Genomic DNA, 26589 nt, shown 5'->3' with positions numbered 1-26589 from the left:
GTTTAGTCACAGTTTAGTTACATTATACCTACTAAATGTTACTTGTTCCTGTATCTTCCAGAGCTCCTAGTGGATCTGAGACCTGCTGCAGAGGTGACTGAGGGTCAGAGAGTCACCTTAACCTGCAGGACCAGCTGTCCTCTTAGTGAAAACACAAACTACACTTGGTACTTGAACAGTCAGCATCTGAGTCTCACAGAAACACAAAGCAAACAGCTCATTATAGATGCATTTAGCCGCCAGGATGAAGGAAACTACTCCTGCGCAGTTGAAATGATCAGATCAGCTGTAAAGACTCTGACTGTCCAACGAAGAACAGTAAACTGGAAACCAGCAGCTGCAGGACTTTCTGCCGCTCTCTTGGTTCTGGTATCTCTCAGTGTTTTCTTGTATAGGTGATTATCACAGTATTGCTTGCAATCAGTAGCATTTTATATTTAATTTGATACTTTCCTGCATAACTTTGCCATTTATTTTTCATTTTTTCACAGAAGCTGGAAATATAAGATTTCCAGTCAGCCTCCTAGACATGAGATAGTTAACTACCCGGAGGAGGTAAGGAAAACATTAATCTCATTCTAATAATAATCCTTCTTTATTACATCCTCGTGCTTTTTAAAAGGTGTTATTCCATCACCACTGCACTTCAATTCATTCATATTTCTTATTTCATAATCATTATGAGTAAAGTTATTTTAGATTTATCCATGTTTTCTCTTTGTATGTCAGGAAACATCTTGGGTTATTTATGAAAACTGTGGAGCAGAGCCTGAACTTCATTTTCCTTTCCCAAAGATGAGATCCTTTCCACTCCAGCATCCAACCATTTCAGTAGCGAGAAGAGGACCACGTTCTCCACATCACAGTCAACCTTCAACCTAAGACCGCTCCATACTAAAAGCTATCTTGTGTGATAGTATGTAGTTATTTTTCTTTCACTGGTTTCTTTAAATGCCACAGTTAGTGTGTTTTATCAGTGTCTTGTCAATCAACTTTTACGTTTATGTGTCATGTTGGAAGCTGCAGAAAGTCAAAAAGTCTCGTTTTAAAAAAGTATGTAGATTAATTTCTGAGTATAATATCTAGATTTGGACCTTTGCTGTCTTCTTTAGGATCAGAGTCTGGTCTCCCATGAAGATCAACAAGTGGAGATGAAGCTTCTCTTTCATTTGATCAATCCCAATCATGTTGTGACCAGAACATCGGAGGTTTGAAGGTGACCATGTCCTTTTTAACTGTATGTCGCGAGTTGACTTAGTTTTACTGATTCTGTTGTTATAAAACAACATTTCATTTATTGTATTTCCAGGTTTTTTTCCTCTGCTAAATTGAATTTACTGTAAATTAAAAGCTTTCTTATGACACTCGAAATGTATCACACTGTGTGCAATGTTTCTGAAATTCTAATTTAGTGATATGTACATAATTCAAAGCATGTCTATACAAACAATATACGTTTGAACTCTTTTCGGACAAAATTATGATAACTGGAAAGAGAAAAAAAAAACAGACAGAACATAGACAGGCCCCAGCTTTGGCTTAAACATGATGCTGTTAACCAACACAGGACCCAGAATAAATAACGGAAACTAGAAAAATCTACTTTAGTTACTGTGTGAAGCTCACTGTCTTCCTTTCACTGATCACAAATAGCAAAGTGGGTGGCAGAACAAGTTGTACAAACAATTTGTTTGTTGAACAAGCAGCTCTGCAGAGCAGAAAATGAAGGATGATCAGCCTTTAAATAATTAAATCTTAACCAGTAATGAGTGAAAAATATCTTCTCATAATTCATACTATCTACAAGTTTTAGTTTATAGATGCTGCTCCTCCACATCGAGAGGAGTCAGTTGAGGTAGATCGGACATCTGCATCTGATGCCTCCTGAACGCCTCACTCGGGAGGTGCTCCAGGCACATCCCACCAGGAAGATGGCCCAAAGGATGGCCCGGGGGAAGGTACAGGACACGCTGGAGGGACTATGTCTCTCGGCTGGCCTGGTAACGCCTTGGGCTCCACCCGGGGGAGCTGGAGGAGGTGTCTGGGGAGAGGGACGTCTGGGCGTCTCTGCTGAGTCTGCTGCCCCCGCGACCCGGTCCCGGATAAGCCGAAGACGACGAGTACAAGTACGAGACGTTATTGAACTCATAAAAAAGGTTACAGTTGGCTGCAACCAACCGGGTATGAATGTGAATGTGTATGACTGGAGGACTAAGATTTTAAAGGAGTCCTAGGTCGACTCCAATAGTCCTGTGTTTTTTATTTTGCCTGATTTGAAAGATGTACTGGTGGTCAACAAGACAAAGGACGGGTTTTATCCCTGAAAACTAACACCACTGTGCGATTAGCGCACAGTAGAAGGCCGTGTTAGTGTCCTCTTCGAGACCTCATGCCAGTGAATTTCCAATCAGGACACAGTAATTTACTAAACAAATAAAAGAAAATGGGTCAGGGACAAAGTAAACTAAATAACTTAGAAGGAGATGTAAAGTTTATGGGAAATTATGTGAAGGGGGTAAGAGAAATATGTAAACGATGGCATAAAAATACGAATTTTCATGTAACTTAATTACCACTGAAATCCTAAAACTACACGGGGATCTTAAACTGGAGATTATGCATTCAAAAGATCCAGAGACAGTAAAAAATCTTGCTAGATTATAAAGTGCCTTGCGAAAGTATTTGGCCCTCTTGAACTTTTCAACCGCTTGCCACATTTCAGGCTTCAAAAATAAAGATATAAAATTCAAATTTTTTTGTGAAGAATCAACAATAAGTGGGACACAATTGTGAAGTGGAATGAAATTTATTGGATGTGTCAAACTTTTTTAACAAATAAAAAACTGAAAAGTGGGGCGTGCAATATTATTTGGCCCCCTTGCGTTAATACTTTGTAGCACCACCCTTTCCTGCAATTACAGCTGCAAGTCGTTTGGGGTATGTCTCTATCAGTTTTGCACATTGAGAGACTGAAATTCTTGCCCATTCTTCCTTGCAAAACAGCTGGAGCTCAGTGAGGTTGGATGGAGAGCGTTTGTGACCAGCAGTCTTCAGCCCTTTCCACAGATTCTCGATTGGATTCAGGTCTGGACTTTGACTTGGCCATTCCAACACCTGGATACGTTTATTTATGAACCATTCCATTGTAGATTTGGCTTTGTGCTTTGGATCATTGTCTTGTTGGAAGATAAATCTCCATCCCAGTCTCAGGTCTCTTGCAGACTCCAACAGGTTTTCTTCCAGAATGGTCCTGTATTTGGCCCCATACATCTTCCCAACAATTTTGACCATCTTCCCTGTCCCTCCTGACGAAAAGCAGGCCCAAACCATGATGCTGCCACCACCATGTTTGACAGTGGGGATGGTGTGTTCAGGGTGATGAGCTGTGTTTTTTTTTTACGCCAAACATATCGTTTTGCATTGTGGCCAAACAGTTCGATTTTGGTTTCATCTGACCAGAGCACCTTCTTCCACATGTTTGGTGTGTCTCCCAGGTGGCTTGTGGCAAACTTTAAAGGAGACTTTTTATGGATATCTTTGAGAAATGGCTTTCTTCTTCCCACTCTTCCACAAAGGCCAGATTTGTGCAGTGTACGACTGATTGTTGTCCTATGGACAGACTCTCCCACCTCAGCTGTAGATCTCTGCAGTTCATCCAGAGTGATCATGGGCCTCTTGGCTGCATCTCTGATCAGTCTTCTCCTTGTTCGAGATGAAAGTTTAGAGGGACGGCCGGGTCTTAGTAGATTTGCAGTGTTCTGATACTCCTTCCATTTCAATATGATTGCTTGCACAGTGCTCCTTGGGATGTTTAAAGCTTGGGAAATCTTTTTGTATCCAAATCCATCTTTAAACTTCTCCACAACAGTATCTCAGACCTGCCTGGTGTGTTCCTTGGTCTTCATGATGCTCTCTGCGCTTTGAACAGAACCGTGAGATTATCACAGAGCAGGTGCATTTATACAGAGACTTGATTACACACAGGTGGATTCTATGTATCATCATCAGTCATTTGGGACAACATTGGATCATTCAGAGATCCTCACTGAACCTCTGGAGTGAGTTTGCTGCACTGAAAGTAAAGGGACCAAATAATATTGCACGCCCCACTTTTCAGTTTTTTATTTGTTAAAAACGGTTTGACACATCCAATAAATTTCATTCCACTTCACAATTGTGTCCCACTTGTTGCTGATTCTTCACAAAAATTTAGAATTTTATGTCTTTATGTTTGAAGCCTGAAATGTGGCAAAAGGTTGAAAAGTTCAAGGGGGCCGACTACGTTCGCAAGGCACTGTAATTTCAAAGGGGACCTCCAAGTCCCTGCATGCACACAGTTGATAAACAGATAAATAAAAAAAAAAAGATGAATTAAAAAACAGCAAGAGCAGCCTTTAATTGACATAGCCATAATACTAAGGCCTTAAGAAAAGCACAGGGAAAAAAACTTTCAGGTTAACTGAAAACAAATAAGGGGGGCAGATTGCCACCCATCCCAGTTTAGAATACCATATTTGGCTCAGATTGTGTGCATTCTTGATTTTCTCCTCTTTGAAATAAGTTAAATTTCAGCTCTGTGAAACAACCTTGACACAGGAAATGCAGCTGCCTGAAAATGAAGATAAAACTCTGCTGAAAGCTCTGATAAAGATTGTAACTCTACCCTGCATGTGTCAAACTCAAGGTCCGCGGACCAAAATCGGCCCCCAGAAGTTTTATGTGATTCTCTAGAAGTAGAGCTTTTGATATGGTAATTGTGTGCTTGAATGTTATCTTGTCAATCAATAAGCAGTTTTGTCTACATTCTGCCACAATCTGCCTTTTGAAAATTATTTGAATCTTGCTCTTTATGAATACAAAAAGAATTAAAGCTGCAAGTAGCATTGAAGGCCCTCGCACCTCAGCGCAACTCTGCCTGGCATCGCCTTCTACACGCCACAAACAATGACACCGCTTCACTTCAACACATTGCCAGTAGGTGGCACTGTGAGCAACAAGTCATATAATCTTCGGTCATGCAGAGTTTCGGTCTGGCAAAAAGCATTCAAAATTTGGAGTAAATCGGACCTTCCAGAAGGACGCTGAACTCGCTTGTTTAGTTGTGGGCGGGGCTAAAACGACATCATCAGTTGACTGTGTCAACATGTCCATCTTTAAGTCATGATCATGTATACTACATTTGAAGTGGATCCGATGATGTATGACGGAGATATAGCCCTTGAAGTGTCCTAGGGGGTGCTATTGATCCAAAAGTCAATGTAATCCAATAGAGCTTTTTAGGGGCTGACAAAGATCAAGCATATTTATTTTGGAGTGAATTAGATCATCCATGGGTAATTTAGAGCCAAACGTATGGCCGTGGCGTGACATCAAAATTCGCCATGCTATCATATCCACACCCTCTAGCTAAAGCAGTCAGTACTGGCGACTGTGTAAGACCATCATGTTATCTGTTACGTGGGACAGTTTGACATTGATTAGGTGAAGAACATCAAACATTGACTCTCTAAAGGAAATCGAGACACTTCCTGTTCTCAGGGGACGGGGCTTCGATGATGTCAGCATCTGACCAGTGAATATTCTTCAGGCCTAGAGGCAGATCAATCCCAGAAGGTTTTATGTGTCTGTGACTTTCCTTGTAGGAAGTAAGTCAATTTAGTGTTTTATGGTGAGAAGTCATATTTTGAGGCGTGGCCACGCCCACACGCTGTCATGTATCAAAAAGCCTTTGAAAAATTTTGATCCCCAATCCCTTAAGAGTATACTGAGTGATTTTCAATTTTTTAAGTCAAAAGCTGTAGGAGGAGTTTGCTCAGATATGCGGGTTAGAAATAGCTAAAATGGGGTCAAAATGGCAACTTCAATCCAACATGGACGACTTCCTGTTGGGTTTGGACCAATGCTCCAAGAGACTTTTTTGTAGGTCCTGAGAAGTTACATATGTGTACCACATTTCACAATCCTTGGTCAAAGCATTGCTTGGGGCTGCTATGAATCAGAAAAAGGCGGACCCAAGATTCAGCCAGACACAGTACTGAAAGTTTAAAAGGTTTATTCAGCCACAGGAAAACATCACACAGGTAACACTCCTCACAGCTTCCAGGAATCACTGAGGCAGAAAGAGGGATTAGTGACTTGTAGTCTCTCCAGATTTTGCAGGGATCAGAAAAGTCACTAACCTGCTTTTGTCTTGAGTGGAACTTGAAACCCAGAGGGGAAACCTCAGTGGGCGGCAGGCGGTGATCTCCACAGCACAGGTAAGAAGTGACTCCAGGCTGAATAATCCGAGGGCTAGGCTGGCTCAATAATCCAAGGACGGAAAGAGGGTCAACGATCGAAACAAGAGGCGTCAGGCAAGGGGCAGGCAGAGGCATAAACCAGATGCAGGAAACAAGGTCGACAACCAAAATCCAAATAGTCCGACAGGGAGCAGGCAGAGGCATAAATCCAAAAGGCAAGGCAAGGTCAAGAACAATGATCAGACAGGAAGGAACGCTGGATATCTACTCACACGATGGCTTTCAAAAATCTGGCACCGTCTGCTTGTCAGAGTCAGTATATATCAGGGAAGACACAGGTGTATGGCATGCCACAGATTGCACTGCACAGCAGCAGCCACCAGGTGCATCTAATCTGCTGATTGCAGCCAGGGAGACAGGGTAGAGCAGACGTGCCAGAATCATAACAGGGGCTGATTTTTTCAAATTTTCTAGGGGGCACTGTGGACGAATTAGGCCACGCCCACCAAATATGTCATCAGATCTCTGTTGGGGACTGGACTAGGATCAATCACATTGAATTTGGTGCAGATCAGATGATGTATGTGGAAATTACAGCCAAACGTATGGCCATGGCGTGACGTCTGACTTCGCCGCGCCGCCACGGCCACGCCCTTTTATGAAAAGTCACTATGGTTCAAATGAAGTTAGACCCACTAGTTATCTGTCTTCTGACCCACTTTCAAGTGGATTGGGTCAAGAGGGTCAGAGAGGCACCTTTCCAAGTGAAAGAAGTGACTTCCTGTTCTCAGGGGGCGTGGCCTTGATGATGTCAGCATATGACCCCATAGGAACCCGAATGTCCTCCTTCATGCCAACTTTGGTGTGGTTTGGCGTTTTTTTGGGGAAAGTTATTGCATATTATTAGTTTGGGTGCGAATGCCAAGTTTGTGCCCCTGCCACGCCCACTAAACATGGCCAAAAACTCAGGATTTTGATAATCCCCCATGCCTTAACTGCATGTTGACCAAATATGAACCCGATAGCTCAAAATCCCTTCGAGGTGAGTAAAAGTGAAAAACGGGCAAAGACTGGCATTTAATCCTGTGCATTTTAAGGCATACCCCCAAGAGATTTTTTTCTTGGTTTGAGGAGCTGTAGCATTGTGGCGAATTTCAGATCTCTATGATTTACGGTTCGGCCTATCTCACGTTTGAGGGCGTGGATAAGTGGTTTGGCCACGCCCACTGACGACGACATTAAGGATCAAGAATTTCACGCGGGGAACAATTTTGGGTAAAAGCGTGTGCATCTAGGGGCTTGGCAAAGTCCCCATATTGCCCCGCCAAAAGTCCACGGAAAAAAGAATAATAATAAGAATTCTTGCAATTACAATAGGCTCTTGCAGTTTTCCTGCTCGGGCCTAAATTTTGGCTAAAGTCTGCAGACACGAAATTAACCTGGATTGAAGCTCTAACTATGTTTATTAAATCTGAGATCCTCTCCAAATGCAACAGTATATGTCAGTCTACATGAGATACTAACAACTTCACCTACTGGTATAATATAAAGATCTGAGTGAATATGTGAAACAAACAATGATGAAAGTTTTTCAACAGGTGATGCTCATCCAGAAGGAAGACAGTGGGATTGCAGTGTTCCTTGGAAATGCAGCTCATTCATTAACAGTACATTTTTCTCCTATAGGTGGACGTTTTGCTGACTAATCATAGGCTGGATCTATGAAACATTATGTGCACAGACCAAATGACAAAGGTTCTGACTGACTTATGAACCTCATTGACCTGACAATGATAACATGACACCCAACAGACAACACCTTTAAGGTGGACCCCACTAAGACCACCTTATTGATTATTTGTGAATAAAAACTAATTGAAGCGTTCAAAAAAGACCTAGCGGAAACAAAAGGGGTTATGAGGAAACGATGTGCATTTTAAGAATAATAGAAGTCAAATTATGTTCAAATTTTTGCAAATAAAATTACTCTGACAGAGAAGTAAATAAGTACTGTGTGAATGTGTGTGAATGGGAATGACTGATTTCACTGTAATGCATCTTTGAGGGACCTTAAAAATGCTAATAAAGCTCTGATGTTCTGATGATCATTGCCAAACTTATATCTCATTAAGGTTTCCAGAATCTTTTCCGAAAAATCATACAGTGCCTTGCGAAAGTATTCGTCCCCCTTGAACCTTTCAACCTTTTGCCACATTTCAGGCTTCAAACATAAAGATATAAAATTCAAAATTTTAGTGAAGAATCAACAACAAGTGGGACACAATCGTGAAGTGGAATGAAATTTATTGGATGTGTTTTTAACAAATAAAAAACTGAAAAGTGGGGCGTGCAATATTATTTGGCCCCTTTACTTTCAGTGCATCAAACTCACTCCAGAAGTTCAGTGAGGATCTCTGAATGATCCAATGTTGTCCCAAATGACTGATGATGATAAATAGAATCCACCTGTGTGTAATCAAGTCTCCGTATAAATGCACCTGCTCTGTGATAGTCTCACGGTTCTGTTCAAAGCGCAGAGAGCATCATGAAGACCAAGGAAGACACCAGGCAGGTCTGAGATACTGTTGTGGAGAAGTTTAAAGCCGGATTTGGATACAAAATGATTTCCCAAGCTTTAAACATGACAAGGAGCACTGTGCAAGTAATCATATTGAAATGGAAGGAGTATCAGACCACTGCAAATCTACCAAGACCCGGCCGTCCCTCTAAACTTTCATCTCGAACAAGGAGAAGACTGATCAGAGATGCAGCCAAGAGGCCCATGATCACTCTGGATGAACTGCAGAGATCTACAGCTGAAGTGGGAGAGTCTGTCCATAGGACAACAAAATTGTTGGGAAGATGGGTGGGGCCAAATACAGGACCATCCTGGAAGAAAATCTGTTGAAGTCTGCAAGAGACCTGAGACTGGGATGGAGATTTATCTTCCTACAAGACAATGATCCAAAACATAAAGCCAAATCTACAATGGAATGGTTCACAAATAAATGTATCCAGATGTTGGAATGGCCAAGTCAAAGTCCAGACCTGAATCCAATCGAGAATCTGTGGAAAGAGCTGAAGACTGTTGTTCACGAACGCTCTCCATCCAACCTCACTGAGCTCCAGCTGTTTTGCAAGGAAGAATGGGCAAGAATTTCAGTCTCTCGATGTGCAAAACTGATAGAGACATACCCCAAGCGACTTGCAGCTGTAATTGCAGCAAAGGGTGGCGCTACAAAGTATTAACGCACGGGGGCCGAAGAATATTGCACTTTTCAGTTTTTTATTTCTTAAAAACGTTTGACACATCCAATAAATTTCATTTCACTTCACGATTGTGTCCCACTTGTTGTTGATTCTTCACAAAAAATTAGAATTTTATATCTTTATTTTTGAAGCCTGAAATGTGGCAAGAGGTTGACCAGTTCAAGGGGGCCGAATACTTTCGCAAGGCACTGTAGATGCCTTTTCCAAATGGGATGAAATATACCCAGAAAAACACTGTGATGCTCTTACAGTAGCAAAAAAATCTAGTAGCACATTTCTTCCCTAGTTATGGCATTCCTCAAATCATCAGGTCAGATAATGGAACTATAAACTACTCGTACTCGTCGTCTTCCGCTTTATCCGGGACCGGGTCACGGGGGCAGCAGACTCAGCAGAGACACCCAGACGTCCCTCTCCCCAGACACCTCCTCCACCTCCTCTGTGGGGAGCCCAAGGCGTTCCCAGGCCAGCCGAGAGACATAGTCCCTCCAGCGTGTCCTGGGTTGTCCCCTGGGCCTCCTCCCAGTGGGACGTGCCTGGAACACCTCCCAAGGAAGGCGTCCAGGAGGCATCTGGTATAGATGCCCGAGCCACTTCAACTGGCTCCTCTCGATGTGGAGGAGCAGCGGCTCTACTCCGAGCCCATCCCGGATGGCCGAGCTCCTCACCCTATCTCTAAGGGAGTGCCCGGCCACCCTACGGAGGAAGCTCATTTCAGCCGCTTGTATCCGGGATCTCGTTCTTTCGGTCATGACCCAAAGTTCATGGCCATAGGTGAGGGTAGGAACGTAGACCGACCGGTAAATCGAGAGCTTCGCTTTTCGGCTCAGCTCTCTCTTTACCACAACGGACCGGCACAGCGCCCCCATTACTGCGGCAGCCGCACCGATCCATCTGTCGATCTCCCGCTCCATTCTTCCCTCACTCGTGAACAAGACCCCGAGATACTTAAACTCCTCCACTTGAGGCAGGAACTCCCCTCCAACCTGAAGAGGACAAGCCACCCTTTTTCGGTCGAGAACCAAGGCCTCGGACTTGGAGGATGTTGGATGGGTGTGAGGACTTGTTATCACTCATGTAAAAACCTTGGGTTGCAAGGCACCTGCACTATGCCTTCCTCCCTGTGTGTGTGAGATCATTGTTATCTCTGTGTGAACCAGCCTCCTTTCCGTCTCACACACATACACCCTGTCTGAACTGTCTGTTGAACTGTGTATATAAATAAAGAGATAGGGTGTCAAAACTTTGTAGTTTCACTGCAAAGTGGGCTACCCTTGTCACAAGTAACTATGACTGTATCGTTCTTACCTCTGAGTTGACTAAATAATACCTAACATTTATTGGTCCTTCGAGCCGGATTAATTCAATAACCTTGTTTCTCTTTGCTTTAACAGTGACTCTGGGATCCGTGGGGGAAGCCTGACGTCGAGCGAAGCACCGCTGCACAGCCTCCTTTAGCCGGAGTGGCTGAAAGTCCCGGTGTGTGTGAATTCACACCTGGCCAGTGGGTTATTGCCTTCCTCTGCGCGGGGTGACTCTCACAGGGTCCAAAGAGTCACCAAGAAGTCAACTCCGAGGTGAGACAGTTTTAAAATACAGTTCATAGGAAAAGTACTTAACAGTCGTTGGTAGTGCGTCGCCGGTAAGGACGCTGCATTAGGATGGTTTTATTCCACCGTGAAAGGAATAGTGACAAATTAAGGTAGGGCCCCGCCAAGAAGGGGGCCAAATAAAACGACTAAGGGTTATTCCCCTGCGAGGGAATAGAATAAGCGCTATACAAGTAAAAAGAACGGAGTAAATTGAGCTCATAAAATAACACCAAGTTAACTTAGAAAAAATTACAAGGTACCTGAAACTAACTGTGTGACTGTGTTGTGTGTGTATGGAGGACTAAGCATTTTAATAGAATCAGCAGGATTCTGCTAGTCCTGTGTTTTCTTTTGCCCAGATTAAAACTACGTACTGGTGACTTTGGAGATTCAGGTCGGATTTCATTCCAGAAAATTAACACCGCTGCGAATTAGTCGCAGTAGAAGGGCGTGTTAATGTCCTCTCCTTAAGTCTCATGCCAGTGACCTTTTATCTGGGACATTTATACTATAATTAAACTAACATAAAACATAAGGGGGAAGAAACAAAGTAAACTAATTGACTTAGAATGGGAGGTAAAGTTTATGGAGAACTAAGTAAAAGGAGCAGGTATGATCTGTCATAGATGGAATAAAAAATAAAAAACATGGGTTTTTGGGCAAATTAGATACAAAGGATGTCTTAAAATTACAAGGGGATCTAAAATTAGCAATAATGAAAACTAAAAAGAGAAAAATAACAAAGAACAATGGGGGAAGAACAGAGAAAAAGCTCTGATTTAACAGAAATATGTACACGATGGCATAAAAATACGGATTTTCAGGTAACTTAATTATCACTGAAATCCTAAAACTACACGGGGATCTTAAACTGGAGATTATGCATTCAAAAGATTCAAGAGACAATAAAAAACCTTGCCAGATTATAATTTCAAAGGGGACTTTTCAGTCCCTGAGTGCTCACAGTTGATAAACAGATTAAAACAAAAAGATGAATTAAAAAAACAACAATAAGAGCAGCTTTTAACTGACATAGCCATAATACTGAGGCCTTAAGAAAAGCACAGGAAAAAACTTTCAGCTTAACTGAAAACAAATAAAGGGGGGGGGGCGGACCGCCACCCATCCCAGGTTAGATTATAAAGACTAAGAGATGGTTTTAGAGGACGTGGTAAAAGAAGTTAAAAGAGGAGGTGACAATGTGGACAACATGGAAACTGTCCAACTGGACAACCCAGTGAACAATAACTAGAGAAGAGAGAACAGAATGTTGTTAAAGAAGTAATCTGAGAGTAAAAGATTTTGTAGGCAAACATTAGTGAGAAACAGGTGCTTTAAAAATCATTCTATGGTGTTATACTACCAACAATATCATGATAAAATGCAAAAGATTCATTTTACAGGGAAATAATTCCATATTTGGCTCAGATTGTGTGCATTCTTGATTTTTCCTCTTTGAGAGAAGTTAAATTTCAGCTCTGTGAAACGACCTTGACAAAGAGATGCAGCTGCCTGAAAACAAAGATAAAACTTCTGCAAACAGCAGAAGCCTGTCTCTGCTGAAAGGTCTGGAAAAAAAAAAAAAAAAAAAAAAATTGTAACTCTACCCTGCATGTGTCAAACTCAAGGTCCGCGGGCCAAAACCGGACCCCAAAAGTTTAGTGATTCTCTAGAAGTAGAGCCTTTTAATATGGTGATTGTGTGCTTGAATGTTATTTTGTCAATCAATAAGCAGTTTTGTCTACATTCTGCCACAATCTGCCTTTTGAAAATGTTTTGAATCTTGCTCTTTATGTATAAAAAAAAAAAAAGAAAGAAAAGAAAAATTGGCTAAAGTCTGCAGACACAAAATGAACTTGGATTGAAGCTCTAACTATGTTTATTTAATCTGAGATCCTCTCCAAATGCAACAGTATATGTCAGTCTACATGAGATACTAACAACTTCACCTACTGGTATAATATAAAGATCTGAGTGAATATGTGAAACAAACAATGATGAAAGTTTTTCAACAGGTGATGCTCATCCAGGAGGAAGACAGTGTTCCTAGGAAATGCAGCTCATTCATTAACAATCATTTTTTCTCCTATAGGTGGACGTTTTGCTGACTAATCATAGGCTGGATCTATGAAACATTATGTGCACAGAACAAATGACCAAGGTTCTGACTGACTTATGAACCTCACTGACCTGACAATGATAACATGACACCCAACAGATAACACCTTTAAGGTGGACCCACTAAGACCACCTTATTGATTCTTGGTGAATAAAAAAAAAAAAGAATTGAAGCGTTCAAAACAGACCTTGTGGAAACAAAAGGGGTTATGAGGAAACAATGTGCATTTTAAGAATAATAGAAGTCAAATTATGTTCAAATTTTTGCAAATAAAAATTACTCTGACAGAAAAATAAGTAAGTAGTGTGTGAATGTGTGTGAATGGGAATGACTGATTTCATTGTAATGCATCTTTGAGGGACCTTAAAAGCGCTAATAAAGGTCTGATGTTCTGATGATCTTTGCCAAATTTATATCTTAATAAGGTTTCCAGAATCTTTTCCGAAAAATCATATAAAGATAGCAAAGGTTCTACCTGTATTAAAAATACTGATAACCATAGGAAAGTTCATAGATCTGTCTTCAATTTTTCCTAATTCTTTTACAAACAGGTTATTTAAACTTTTATGTGGCCAAATGTCTGTGTTTGACTTTCTGTTTTTGTGAAATAAATGTCTGTTTCATGTTATGTAAAAATTAGAGTCCTCAACATACCATAATAATATTAGGTCAGTTCTCTATGGTAAAACAAAAAGATTTTAACAGATGTTTAGACTTTTTCCAGTCAGGTTCAAAATGATTGAATTAGACTCAAACTTAACATAAGATGAAATGAACCTTAACAGAATTACTGGACTGGACTGAAATAGAGAAAACGTGAGTTAATTGAAACAAACTTTAGTTACTTGAACTAAATACAAAGCTGACTGAAACTGTATGTTGTATCTATAAAACTGGGTAAGATAAACTAAGATTATAAGATATAATATGCCCTTCATTTTTTGTGTTCATCAGTGAGTGAGTTTTTATTTTTTATTTTTAATAAGAACTAAACCAAGCATTATTTATAATAATAGCAAATACCAAAAATATTGATCTCATTTTTAAATGTAATAAGGACTTACTTTATAAAATATGATAAAAAAGAATAATAAGAATTTGGAAAAACAGAGGCTTTAAACCTCTGCAGGAACAGCACTGACACTGTCAAAAGTGGATCCTAATACAGGAATCTGGAAGCTCATTCTGGCGTGGATAGTCAAAGTCCATCCAAGGATACATTTAGATGAGGCAGAGGGACAAATACAGGGATTAGCTGAGAGCAAAGAGAGCAACATGCATCCTGCCCTAGCTGCTGTCCCACCTGAACTATGGTCCCAATCATCAACTGATGTAGGACTTATAAAGGGGTTCCCACCATACAAGGTTAAACTAATATCTGAAAAAGGCCATTAGTCCGCCAATACCCCTTAAAGCCAGAAGCTGAAGAAGATACTAAGCCAGTAATACAAGATATGTTGAAGTCAGGAATATTAAGAGAAGCACCTGACGCTACATGCAAGACATATCACACTGACATCGCTATTATTATTACAGCTAAACATAACTCTAAAAAGATGTGCCCCTTAAATCCAAGTACTCTAATACCTACTGCAGAAGATGGAAAACCACATTCTTATAAAGCAAAAGTTGAAGAAGACACAAAACCCAGAAGAGACATTTCTCAAACCCTTATACCAGATTCATGTGTTGTGTTTGTAGATGGCTCAGCATCTAAAGATGAATATGGAAAGAATAGAGTTGGTTATGCAGTAACAACCATCGATAGGATAATAGAAGCTAAATCTCTACCCAATACATGCTCAGCCCAAACAGCAGAATTATATGCTGTAGTAAGAGCATGTGAACTACATGAGGGACAAATACTTACTATTTACACAGACAGCCAATACGTTTTCGGATCAGTACATCACCATGCTAAGATTTGGCAAAATAGAGGTTTTAAAACATCATCAGGGACAGAACTAACTCATTTCAACCTATTAAAGAGAAAATGTCAGATCTGCTATTTATAGACACAGACGTGCTGAAAGACGCCCAACAGTCAGCAACCAAGACAGAAATAAAGGCCTGGCTAAAGAGAGGAGCTCAGAAAAAAGATGACATCTATCAGATAGAAGATAAACCAATCCTCCCAAAAACAGTTATACAACACAGCGGCTACAGTGACACATTGGGAAGACCCACGTGTCAAGGGGGGAATATGTCACATCTGGTAAAGCATTAATGCTACACTATAAATATTTCTGACTATGCAAATAATTTTTGCAGATCATGCATAATTTGTTGCAAACACGGGGGAAGAAATATTGCCTAGTTGTAATAGATGAACCTAGTGACACATTTCTTCCCCACATATGGTATCCCACAGATTATAAGGTCAGATAATGGAACTCATTTTGTAAATAAATTAATAGAACTAAGTTCTAATGCATTAGGGTTTCAGTTAAAGATTAAGGAAAACAATGGAAGAAACAGGGAGGCCATGGCCCGGATGCCTATCCCTGGTTAAATTATGGATGAGAATAACTCCAAATCAAACTGGTCTTACTCCATTTGCCACCTACTGTACATCATTGTATAACTCCACCCACTGTGTTCTGAGCCTGAGATCACATGACACCAAGTTGCTGATGTGAATTTGTATTCTCAAAGAAATGGTACATGGCAGACCGTTTTCTCTGCCCTCTGACATGAATGAAATAGAGAAAGCACAACAGGAACCTTCATTAGCTGAGTGGATGAATAAAATGTTGCAGACAAAAGAAGAACAAATGTCCAGTGGTCTGCCGATAATCTCTGCTCCTATCCCACAGAATGAGGCCTGGAGACCTGGTCCTGATTAAGACACTCCACCGGAAGGATTGGAGCACTCCTTGGTGGAAAGGGCCGTTTCAAATACTCCTAACAACGCCCACAGCTCTGAAAATAGCAGAGAGGCCTTCCTGGATCCATAAAAGCCACTGTAAGCCAGTTTTGCCGTTACAGGAGCCAGATCAACCGACGGGGTAGCAGAGGAAGTCCGGGTTCAAAGATGGCCCAGCGTCTCAAACCGGTGAAGAAAACAGCTGATCTGCGCCCAATTATAAAATGGCTCTCTGTAACTTGTGGACAGGACTGATAAGCCTGAGCTTAATTCTGGTAGCAGGACTCTTTCTCTATCTAAAGCAGGATCCACAGGAGGTGATACCGAACCAGAAGAGATGGACATCAGACGGGACCCATCTCAGAACACTGACGGAAGAACATGACGCACATCCATTCCTACAGAATTTCTGGTATTGTTCATGGTGGCATATGCAACACTGAACTAGGTAGAAATGCACAAAAATGAAGGGGACGATTATGATGACATGTTGTAAATAAATCACATCAAAAGCCTGAGTGTACTCATACATTGTATTTCATAAAATGACCTTACAGCAGAAAATCGAAAGAAGTTGTTGCTTAAGTGAAATGAGAAAAAGTACAATGATGACATAAACAGGGCAGATTTTTAAATTCCTTTATTATGTTTCACTGTTTTCATCAAGTATTATTCTTTTATTTTTATGATTTCAAGTATTATTCTTTTATTTTTATGATTTCAAGTATTATTCTTTTATTTTTATGATTTCAAGTATTATTCTTTTATTTTTATGATTTCAAGTATCATTCTTTTATTTTTATGATTTCAAGTATTATTCTTTTATTTTTATGATTTCAAGTATCATTCTTTTATTTTTATGATTTCAAGTATCATTATTTTATTTTTATGATTTCAAGTATCATTATTTTATTTTTATGATTTCAAGTATTAATCAACATTTAACTTTTAATGGTCGCCGAGGGCGGCGGGGCCGTATGAGTATTTCCCACAAAATATAATCTGTTTACCGTCCGTGGGTTTTCGCTCATACAAAGTATTTTTCTTACTCGTTTTTATATTAAATGTTTTTACTTGTGATAAAAGGAGGGACTGTTGGATGGGTGTGAGGACTTGTTATCACTCATGTAAAAACCTTGGGTTGCAAGGCACCTGCACTATGCCTTCCTCCCTGTGTGTGTGAGATCATTGTTATCTCTGTGTGAACCAGCCTCCTTTCCGTCTCACACACATACACCCTGTCTGAACTGTCTGTTGAACTGTGTATATAAATAAAGAGATAGGGTGTCAAAACTTTGTAGTTTCACTGCAAAGTGGGCTACCCTTGTCACAAGTAACTATGACTGTATCGTTCTTACCTCTGAGTTGACTAAATAATACCTAACAGAGGAGCTGATCTTCATCCCAGCCGCTTCACACTCGGCTGCGAACCGCCCCAGTGCATGCTGTAGGTCTTGGCTAGAGGGGGCCAGCAGGACCACGTCATCTGCAAAAAGAAGAGACGAAATCCTCTGGTCCCCATACCAGACCCCCTCCGGCCCTTGGCTGCGCCTAGAAATCCTGTCCATAAAACTTATGAACAGGACCAGTGACAAAGGGCAGCCCTGCCAGAGTCCAACATGCACCGGGAACAGGTCCGACTTAGTGCCGGCAACGGTTAGTGTCAGAGTTAGGCTGAACAAATAAATGAAAAATGAATCAAAGTCAATGCAAAGTACTTGTAAGGATAGAAAGACATAATATATATATGTGCGTGTGTGTGTGTTTGTTGCTTTTTTGTTTTTTTTTATATTAATTACATGCATCTTGATTTCCTTTAAGTTTAATAAACTTTTATGCAGTTTCCTTCATGAGTTCAGTCATTTAGTAACTTTTATTCACTTATCCATATGTTAAGTATCTTGTTTTGGTGGTCATCATCTTTTCTTGACTTTACTCGGATGAATTTGACACATCTATGGTGAGTAATGAAGAACACAATACTGGTTTATTGTCAGGATCTTCTCATTAAACAAAAGCCAGAGCTCGAAGCACTGGCGTCTATGGTGGTGCAGTGCTTAGCACTGTTGCTGTGCAGCAAGAAGGTCTTGAGTTTGAATCCCGGCCTAGGGTCTACCTGGAGGAAAGGTGACAGACTTGAAGGGTTTGGTGTTGACATACAGGTGTTTTTTGGTGAAGTTATTGATCCTGAAGACGTGAAGCTGATCTGCAGCACCATCTTCCAGCTAGAGCACACAACCATAATTTCACTACAAATACATCTCAGTATGTGTTTCTGCTTCCATCATGATGCATTTAAATTTCATTTAAAGACATCAGGACGCTATTAAAAGGAGATAGAGGTTACCTCTAATGGGAATCTCGTATTTTTAAATTAAAAACATTCAGAGCTAAAGAAACACTAGAAGCTTCTAAATGTTTGTGAATACGATGTGTTCAAATCTCATGATTTAAAAAGATAGATTAAAAAAAATGTCACCAATAATCAGGAATAACATCAAGTCTTCTAAACCTCTAAGCTTTAGATACCAAGTCTAATAACTTTTAATATATTTTATTAGTCACTCACTATAGTTTCTGTAATATTTTTAATTTGTACGTTTTTCAATTTCTCATCTGAAATGCAAAGTAAAATAACAGAAACAGTTATGAGGTATGCTTGAATTACAACTGGACCAAATCAGCTTTCAATGATGCAGCATCACAGGTTTTTCACTAGAGGTCTCTTCTCTCTAATAGGAAAATGTCAAAGCAGGAAGAGACTTTCAAGTCTGTGAAGCTGTGGTCAGTTTGTCAGACACATTCACATGAATCAGCTTTCATTAGTCTGTTGTTGAGTTTAACTGTTCTTCCTTTGACTGTTTTGTTACACTGTAGCTGGAATGAGGCAAAAAAACAAACAAAACAATTACACCATTATTTTTCATAGCACAGGCCAACAACAGTGATGTTGTCAGAAGCTGGATGTGTGTTGATGGTTTACATTCTCAGCATCTCAGGTATGTTTAACTGCTTTACTTTCATTTCAAGTGGGTTTTGTAAGTTTGTGTGATCAGGCATAATTTTGTCTTCTTGATCCTTTCTGCTATATTTCAAAATCAGATTACAACCAATGCTAGTGTGATAAATGGGTTAGTTTATAGAAAACCACAACAAAAAAAGGAAATGTTACTTTATCAAATCTTGGTTTCAGGTGTTGAAGGAAAACCAACGATCATCTGTGCTTTGAGAAGTTCATCAGTGAATCTGAACTGCTCAGCTTCACATTCAGCTGCAAACATGAAATGGTACATTGTGTACATGAATAATACAGAATATGTTCATAAAGATCTCTCTGTGCATGAAAATCATGAAAGGATGAGACTATCAGAAAATGGTTTAACTCTGACAATCAGAGATCTAACAGAGAGTGATGGAAAACATTACTGCTGCAGTGAATCTACTCCAGATAAAACAGACAGCTGCCCACACAACAGTATTCAGCTCCAGGTTGCAGGTAGTGTGAAGGCTACAAAGCATCATTAAACTAATCACTGAATTAATATTATTTATTAACAACTATCTCAGATCTTCAGGTAAAGGTGTTTCCTGCCACAGAGGGACAGAAAGTAACTCTGATGTGCACAACCAGCTGTCTTCTGACTGAAAGCCCTGCAGCCTTCATCTGGTACAAGAACAGAAAGTTCCTCTATGAGGACTGGTCCCCCTGGTACCAAGAGCTGGTCAGCAGTGATCAGGCAGTCAGATACTCCTGTGCTATCAAAGGCTACGAGGACCTCAGAGCTCCTGAGGTCTTAGTGGGTGAGAGACAATGATTAGCTTTTATCATTTTATTTCATTGATGTTGAGACGCTCACTTGTTTGTGGTTTTGTTCAGATTCTGTCACATGGAACTGCTTCAGTGTGACCTACGCTGAAGGCAGAATGTGTTCCTACAAACAGACATCAGAGAAACAGTCCTGCTCCATCACATTTCCCACAGGTGATCTTATATTAATCTGCTGTTTTTCCATCAACTCTAATCTCTCTAAAGCAACATTAGAAATGTTGATCCTTTATTAGCCTGATGTTTAAAACATTAGTCTGATCTCTTCATATTTTGATGTTTAATTAACATATAATTAAACACTTTTGACATGGAAGAAATGAATGTCTGAAAAATGTTCATCATCTCTCAACAGAACTTCAAGTTGAAAGGACAGAAGCACAGAAAGACAATTTTAGACTAACGTGTAACTCCAACTGTTCTCTTACTGACCTTCAACCTTCCTTTCAGTTGTATAAAAACACACAACGTGGTTTACAGAAAGTTGATCAGAAAGCTTTTGTTACCAGAACATCATCAGAGAGCTTTTTCTGTTCTGTGGAGGATCTTAAGGATCTGCTCTCTAATGAAGTTTGTGAGTATGAATACATTTTTAATGATGCTGTACTTATAACAAAGAGAGATTATTGTTTTTATCCCAGAAACATTTTGATTTAAACTTGTTTGAAATGATTTCATTATTTTCAGTTGTTGTTATTTCATATTTCAGGTGTTGATGGTAACGACTGCTCTAGTGTGAATTACGTGAGCAGGAGAATCTGTGGCCTGAAGGGTTCATCAGTGAACATCTCCAGCATTTACTCACTTCCTGGAAACCTACAGCCACAGACTAAACTCTGGTTTAAAGAGAAGATAAATATGAAGCAGGAAACAGAACAGCTGATGGAGGATAAAGATGATGTGAAGAATCTGGACAACATGAAGAACCAACACATCCTCAGATTAGACAACCTGGATGAGAAGGACATAGGAGAATATAAATTCAGAATGAAATCACAGAATGATGAACTGATAAAGTCTGATTATTCAGGAGTTACTCTGATTGTCACAGGTAAATATAATAGGATTTTATTTGTAATAGGTTCTCAGCAAATTGTTTTTCAGTCTACTCCATGTGATAAAACATCTGCATATTGTTTAAATGTTTATGTTACAGACTTTAAAACCTAAGTCTAAAATTTTCATGTCCAACAAACCAAAACATTTGTACTGTTTAACATTTAGACCTTAATAACCCCAATCTGTGGCTGTAAATGTTTAACAATAAAATGAATAAACCTAAGTTTAGTCACAGTTTAGTTACATTATACCTACTAAATGTTACTTGTTCCTGTATCTTCCAGAGCTCCTAGTGGATCTGAGACCTGCTGCAGAGGTGACTGAGGGTCAGAGAGTCACCTTAACCTGCAGGACCAGCTGTCCTCTTAGTGAAAACACAAACTACACTTGGTACTTGAACAGTCAGCATCTGAGTCTCACAGAAACACAAAGCAAACAGCTCATTATAGATGCATTTAGCCGCCAGGATGAAGGAAACTACTCCTGTGGAGTTGAAATGATCAGATCAGCTGTAAAGACTCTGACTGTCCAAAGAAGAACAGTAAACTGGAAGCCAGCAGCTGCAGGACTTTCTGCCGCTCTCTTGGTTCTGTTATCTCTCAGTGTTTTCTTGTATAGGTGATTATCATAGTTTTGTTACTCATCAACAGCATTTCATGCCCACTATAAACTTCAACTTCATTATTTATGTCTTTTCACCTATTTCACCAAACAGGAAATACAAGACTTCTCATCAGTGTTCTGGAAGTGAATCAGTCAACAATATGGATGAGGTAAAGCTGCATAGTTCTGCTCCTTTACAAATACATGTATCATCTTTACAGCTCTTGTTTCTCTTCAGATAGGATTGCTACCTAATATTATGCAGTCATATCGCTTTTTCAGATGTTCATTTCAATTAAAAATGTATTATTTGTTTTTTGTTTTTTTTAGACAAACACTGATCATACGTATGAAGAGATTGAAGCTCAACCAGAAGAAAACGAACTGCCTTACAGCCAGTTAGTTTTAGAGAAAATAAATCCTCTTTACTCCAGTGTCCAAGAGCACCAAGAACAGCATGCCTCCAATGTTATGGTCAAAATATGAACAAACACAAATTCAGATTAAACAGGGTATTGATGATAAAACCAACAGCTGTGGGTCTATCAATGTTTTTTTTTTTTTTTACTTTAAAGACCTTAAAGTTTAGTTCCAGTTGAAACAACGGTTTTATTGATGAACTTAAAAGGTTTGATAATGCCTGCAACCTGTTAACCAGGCTGTTCCCTAATTCAGCAACAAGCCTAATTGTTGCTGAATTAGGCTTGAAATGCTTCAGCTTTGAGTTTCACAGATTATTAGGAAACTGGAACACACTTTATTATATTTAAACCACGAAGAAACAAGAGCTTTATTTTGAAAGGGTTCTATCAGATTTACTTTGAAAGGCCAACAAAAATCATCGTTTCATGCCAAGTTTAGGTCTATTGATAGCTTGGGACCTAATTTAACAAGAAGTTAAAGGAAGACTTATATTTATTTATATAATATGGGGGTTGTTTTAAAAGGCTGAAGGCCTGTTCCGACTCCACCAGAACAATCATTTGCTCTCTCTCCCACGTGACATTATGTTCTTATAGCCCTGGTTTGGGAGTTCTTGCAGCTTGTTTTGGACATGAGGGCAGAACCTTTTCTTGTGTGGGGGTCTGACGACCGTTCTGTACAAATGCTGCAGTGGGCAAGAACAAGTCCTGGGGGTTCTGAACCTTAGTTCATGTGAAGCATAAAATGTCCTGGCCAGAAAGATGTTTGTTCCTGTTCTTGCCACCTTGAGCAAGATAAAATTTTCAATCATTTGTGGAGTATGTAATGGCCTTCCAATGTTTTTATCACTGGTTAGGTCCAGTGATGTTGAAACTGCTTTTACAAAAATGTAACGTATCAGATTATGGGGCTTTAATAAGGAGTGTTTATAAGTGTTATTTTTTAAACTCAAAATGCTTTAGGTCCATTTGATCCGATCCAGCAGATCTGAAGAAGCCTCTGACTGAAGACACTCTGTTGTTATACGACAGCCTGATGAAGGCTGTGCTAAGGTTAGGTAATATGCTAGTTCATGGAAATATGTTAGCCAGTCAGTCATTTTCTACCGCTTATTCCGTAGTGGGTCGCGGGGGAGCTGGTGCCTATCTCCAGCAGTCTATGGGCGAGAGGCAGGGTATGTTAGCATTAACTAAAATGCTAATAGCTTGTTATCTGACAGTAGCTTATTATTAACAGGAAATTATATGTGGTGTAGGTAATTGGTCGAAGTAAACAACATTTAAAAAGGTTTTAGAGAAACAATAAAAAGTATCCTGGAAACAGTGCTTTGTGTGAGTTAAAAGGTTCAGATGGCTGAACTAATCTTCATTTTCTTGATGTTAGTGTGGTTTACATTTTGGAGTCTTCCTTAAATTCAGTACCCAGACAGTGGAAGAACATTTATTTACAGTACTCTTTGACCTCTTTTGTCACCTTATGACATCCCAGTATGTCATAAGGTGTTACAAAATAAAAAATGAGAAATATTTGTAAGTTTATTTATTGCTTCTAATTTAATAGTATAAAAAAAGTCAAAAACCTTAACAATATGTTCCCTGTTTGTAGGTTCCATTTGTTGAAAGCGTATGTAAATGAATATAATGTAAGGTTGTGTAACTTATAAATGGCAACCTCATATGTTGAATATGCATGTATACTGAGACTGGCTGAACAAATAGGTTTCTGTTGTTTCTTTCTGATCTTGGAAAATACAGCAACCTGGATTTAAAAAGATTATTTGAGAGTTTGCACCATTTTATTTACAGACCATGCCTACAACTGTTTGTCTGTACTGGCAGTAACCAGACAAGAAATGGGCAGAGAGAGAAGGAGGTGAAGTCATGCATTGAGGGCTGTGTCAAGGACTATAGCCTCTATGGGGCACTCTACAGCTACACCATGCAACACAATTTAAAAGGTTTCCCGTCAAACCACTCGAGTGTTGCTTTAGCAGTATGCTTCAGGTCATTGTTCTGCTGGAAGGTGAAATATTTAGTCTCATCTGACCAGAGCACCCTCCTCCATACATCTGGAAAGTTGCCTACATGCCTTTTGGTAAACTCAAAACGTGCCTTCTAATTTTTAACACTATGTAACCTTTCCCAGTCAAACTAACTGCTCAAAGCCCTTCACACTATTGCACATTCACCCAATCGCACTCACCAAGGAGTCCACTTTCATACACCGTACCGCAGATCGGCAAGCAATTTGGGGTTGCCTTGCCCAGGGGCACATCGACAGGTGACAGAGGGAAGCTGGAATTAAACCCACAAGCCTTCTGTCACAGTTGGCCCTGTAATGACCACTTCTGGCCATTTCCATAACACCCAGCTCTATGGATTGTACAGCTGATTGTGGTCCTTCGGACAGATAGTCCAGTCTCTACTGTGGAACTCTGCAACTCCTTCAGGGGTACCTTTGATCTCTGTGCTGCCTCTCTGATTAATGCCCTCATTGCCCAGTCTGTGTGGTTTGGTGGGTGACCCTCTCTTGGCAGGTCTGTTGTAGGACCATGTGTTTTCCATGAATTTGATTGTGCTCCAGGGGAACATTAAATTTGGATACATGAAAACCCCACCCTGACTTGTACTTCTCAACAATTGTGGTACTGACTTGTTTGGAGAGCTCCTTGGTTTTCATGGTGTGATGCCTCTTGCTTATTCGTGCTGCAGAAACCACAACCTTTCTTTCCAGAAAGGTTGTGGTTCTACTGACAAAACATGTGACAGACTGCACGCAGGTGGACTTCATTTATTATGTGACTTCAGGATGCAGAGAAGGTGGATACATTTGCACATGCTAATTTTCAGTTTTTTCTTTTTTTGTTTTATATATACTTTTTTAATTTCACTTGACCAACTTATACTATTTTTTGTAGATCCATCACATAAAATACAATTAAAAACACTTAAATTAAAGTTTGGAAAGTAAGAAAATAGGTAAAAAGTATTTTTGGAAGGCACTGTAACAATATCTCTCACATTAAGCCACAACTGTGCAGTGCACATCCAGAAACTGTGAAACACAAGTTACATTCAAAGATAATTAAACCTAAAACTTAGTGCAGATTTGTGTTTATTTATTCTGCTGCGTTTCTGAAAAACAACTGATAAGCATTTTCACATACTTTTCAAGGCTAACAAAAGAAGATAAAATCTAATTTTAATATGTTAATAGTAAACCCATGGTTTCATTACAGACTAAACAGGAAATGTTTCTCATCCGACTTCAAAACCAAAACTCATCCATCAACAATAGATTGCAAAAGAACAGTTTGTGGTCCTTTTAAGCTTGGGGTTTACTTGGTCGTGTTAGCATTATACAGGTATATTAAATTGTTTAGGTAAAGTTATTGAAAATATGAGTTTCAGATTACTACAATGTTCAGAAAGAATTACAAACAAAAGATGACTTTTTTTACCAGTGTGTATTATATTTGGTGAAAAAGTGTAGTTTTAGATATTACATTTAATAAGGTGCATGGTTGTTTGTGTGTTGCCCTGTGATGGACTGGCGACCTGTCCAGGGTGTACCCCGCCTCTCGCCCATAGACTGCTGGAGATAGGCACCAGCTCCCCCGCGACCCACTATGGAATAAGCGGTAGAAAATGACTGACTGACATTTAACAAGGAATTTATATTTCTGACATATTTCATCATTTAAAACAGTCTGCAACCTTAATACCCTCCACTATTTGATTTCATTCATGTGTCAAAGTATTAGGTTGGGTTGAATACTTTGATTACTTCAAAGTACATTCTCCTTTCATTCTTTTAAATTGTACTGCTTGATGTTTGCTTTTAGATACATAATTTACAGTGAAATGCCTTGACAATGATCAAATCTCTTGAACATAATCATTGCCTCCAGTTGCAGAGCCACTTTAGATGGTACCATTCACAATAAATCTTCAAATTTTACAAGCCGGTGGCTTTGATGATGCTTTAATTGTTAGAGGAAATATGGCTTTCAATTTTTTTGTTTTTTACAAATAAAAATGGGAAAAGAATTGCATGGATTTGCATGCAACCCTTTTACTCTGATACGCCTAAATAAAATCCAGTGCCAACAATTGCCCGTAGAAGTCACCTCATTGGTAAATAGGGTCCACGAGTGTAATTTAACCTCAGTATAAACTCAGCTGTTCAGTGTGAAGGCTTCAGATGTTTCTTAGAGAATATTCGCGAACAAACAGAATCCTGAAGACCAAGAAACAGAGCAGACAGCTCAGAGAGAAAGGTATTGAGAGTTTAAAGCAGGGTAATGTGATAATGCACTATCCCAAGCTTTGAACATCATGGAGCACTAGTCAATCCATCATCTGAAAATGGAAAGGGTATGGCACAATCGCAAACATACCAAGACATGGCCGTCCACCTAAACTGATGGGCAAGGAGAACATTATTCAGAGAAGCAGGTTGGAGTCCCACAATAACTCTAAAGGTTTCATGTCCCTTTTCTATGAGCTCTACTTTGGCTTGCTCCACTCCACTCAGCCCGTTTAGGGACCGTTTTACTGGCTTTCTCAGTCGTCAGCAGGTCCCATCGGGCT

The 26589-nt window shown here is 39.8% G+C and overlaps 1 protein-coding gene across 3 annotated transcripts; it reads left to right on the top strand.

Moving 5' to 3' along the window:
• Window positions 1-18903: 18903 nt before the first annotated feature.
• On the top strand, window positions 18904-22105 carry LOC124868746. Of its 3 annotated transcripts, none has more exons than XM_047366282.1 (9): window positions 18904-19085; window positions 19280-19373; window positions 19654-19887; window positions 19964-20068; window positions 20268-20486; window positions 20622-20963; window positions 21256-21589; window positions 21687-21744; window positions 21905-22105. In XM_047366282.1, the coding sequence occupies exons 3-9, from the start codon at window positions 19704-19706 to the stop codon at window positions 22058-22060; spliced, it is 1398 nt and encodes a 465-aa protein (XP_047222238.1). In that variant the 5' UTR covers window positions 18904-19085; window positions 19280-19373; window positions 19654-19703; the 3' UTR covers window positions 22061-22105. The 3 variants fall into 3 exon arrangements, with proteins under 3 accessions (XP_047222238.1, XP_047222236.1, XP_047222237.1); XM_047366280.1 differs by having other exon boundaries at window positions 19280-19582; XM_047366281.1 differs by lacking the exon at window positions 19280-19373.
• Window positions 22106-26589: the final 4484 nt, after the last annotated feature.

This window comes from Girardinichthys multiradiatus, chromosome 5, assembly GCF_021462225.1.
Source record: "Girardinichthys multiradiatus isolate DD_20200921_A chromosome 5, DD_fGirMul_XY1, whole genome shotgun sequence".
NCBI lineage: Eukaryota > Metazoa > Chordata > Actinopteri > Cyprinodontiformes > Goodeidae > Girardinichthys > Girardinichthys multiradiatus.
Note: the sequence above shows the minus strand (reverse complement) of the source record. Positions and strands in the feature narration are given on the sequence as shown.

Excerpts from the sequence above, each read along its gene's own strand:
- LOC124868746 (XM_047366280.1), top strand. The coding sequence starts at position 19,034 with ATGTTGTCAGAAGCTGGATGTGTGTTGATGGTTTACATTCTCAGCATC. Across the intron at positions 19,888-19,963 it reads AGCTCCTGAGGTCTTAGTGG|ATTCTGTCACATGGAACTGC; the intron begins GTGAGAGACAAT and ends GGTTTTGTTCAG. Across the intron at positions 20,487-20,621 it reads TCTGCTCTCTAATGAAGTTT|GTGTTGATGGTAACGACTGC; the intron begins GTGAGTATGAAT and ends TTCATATTTCAG.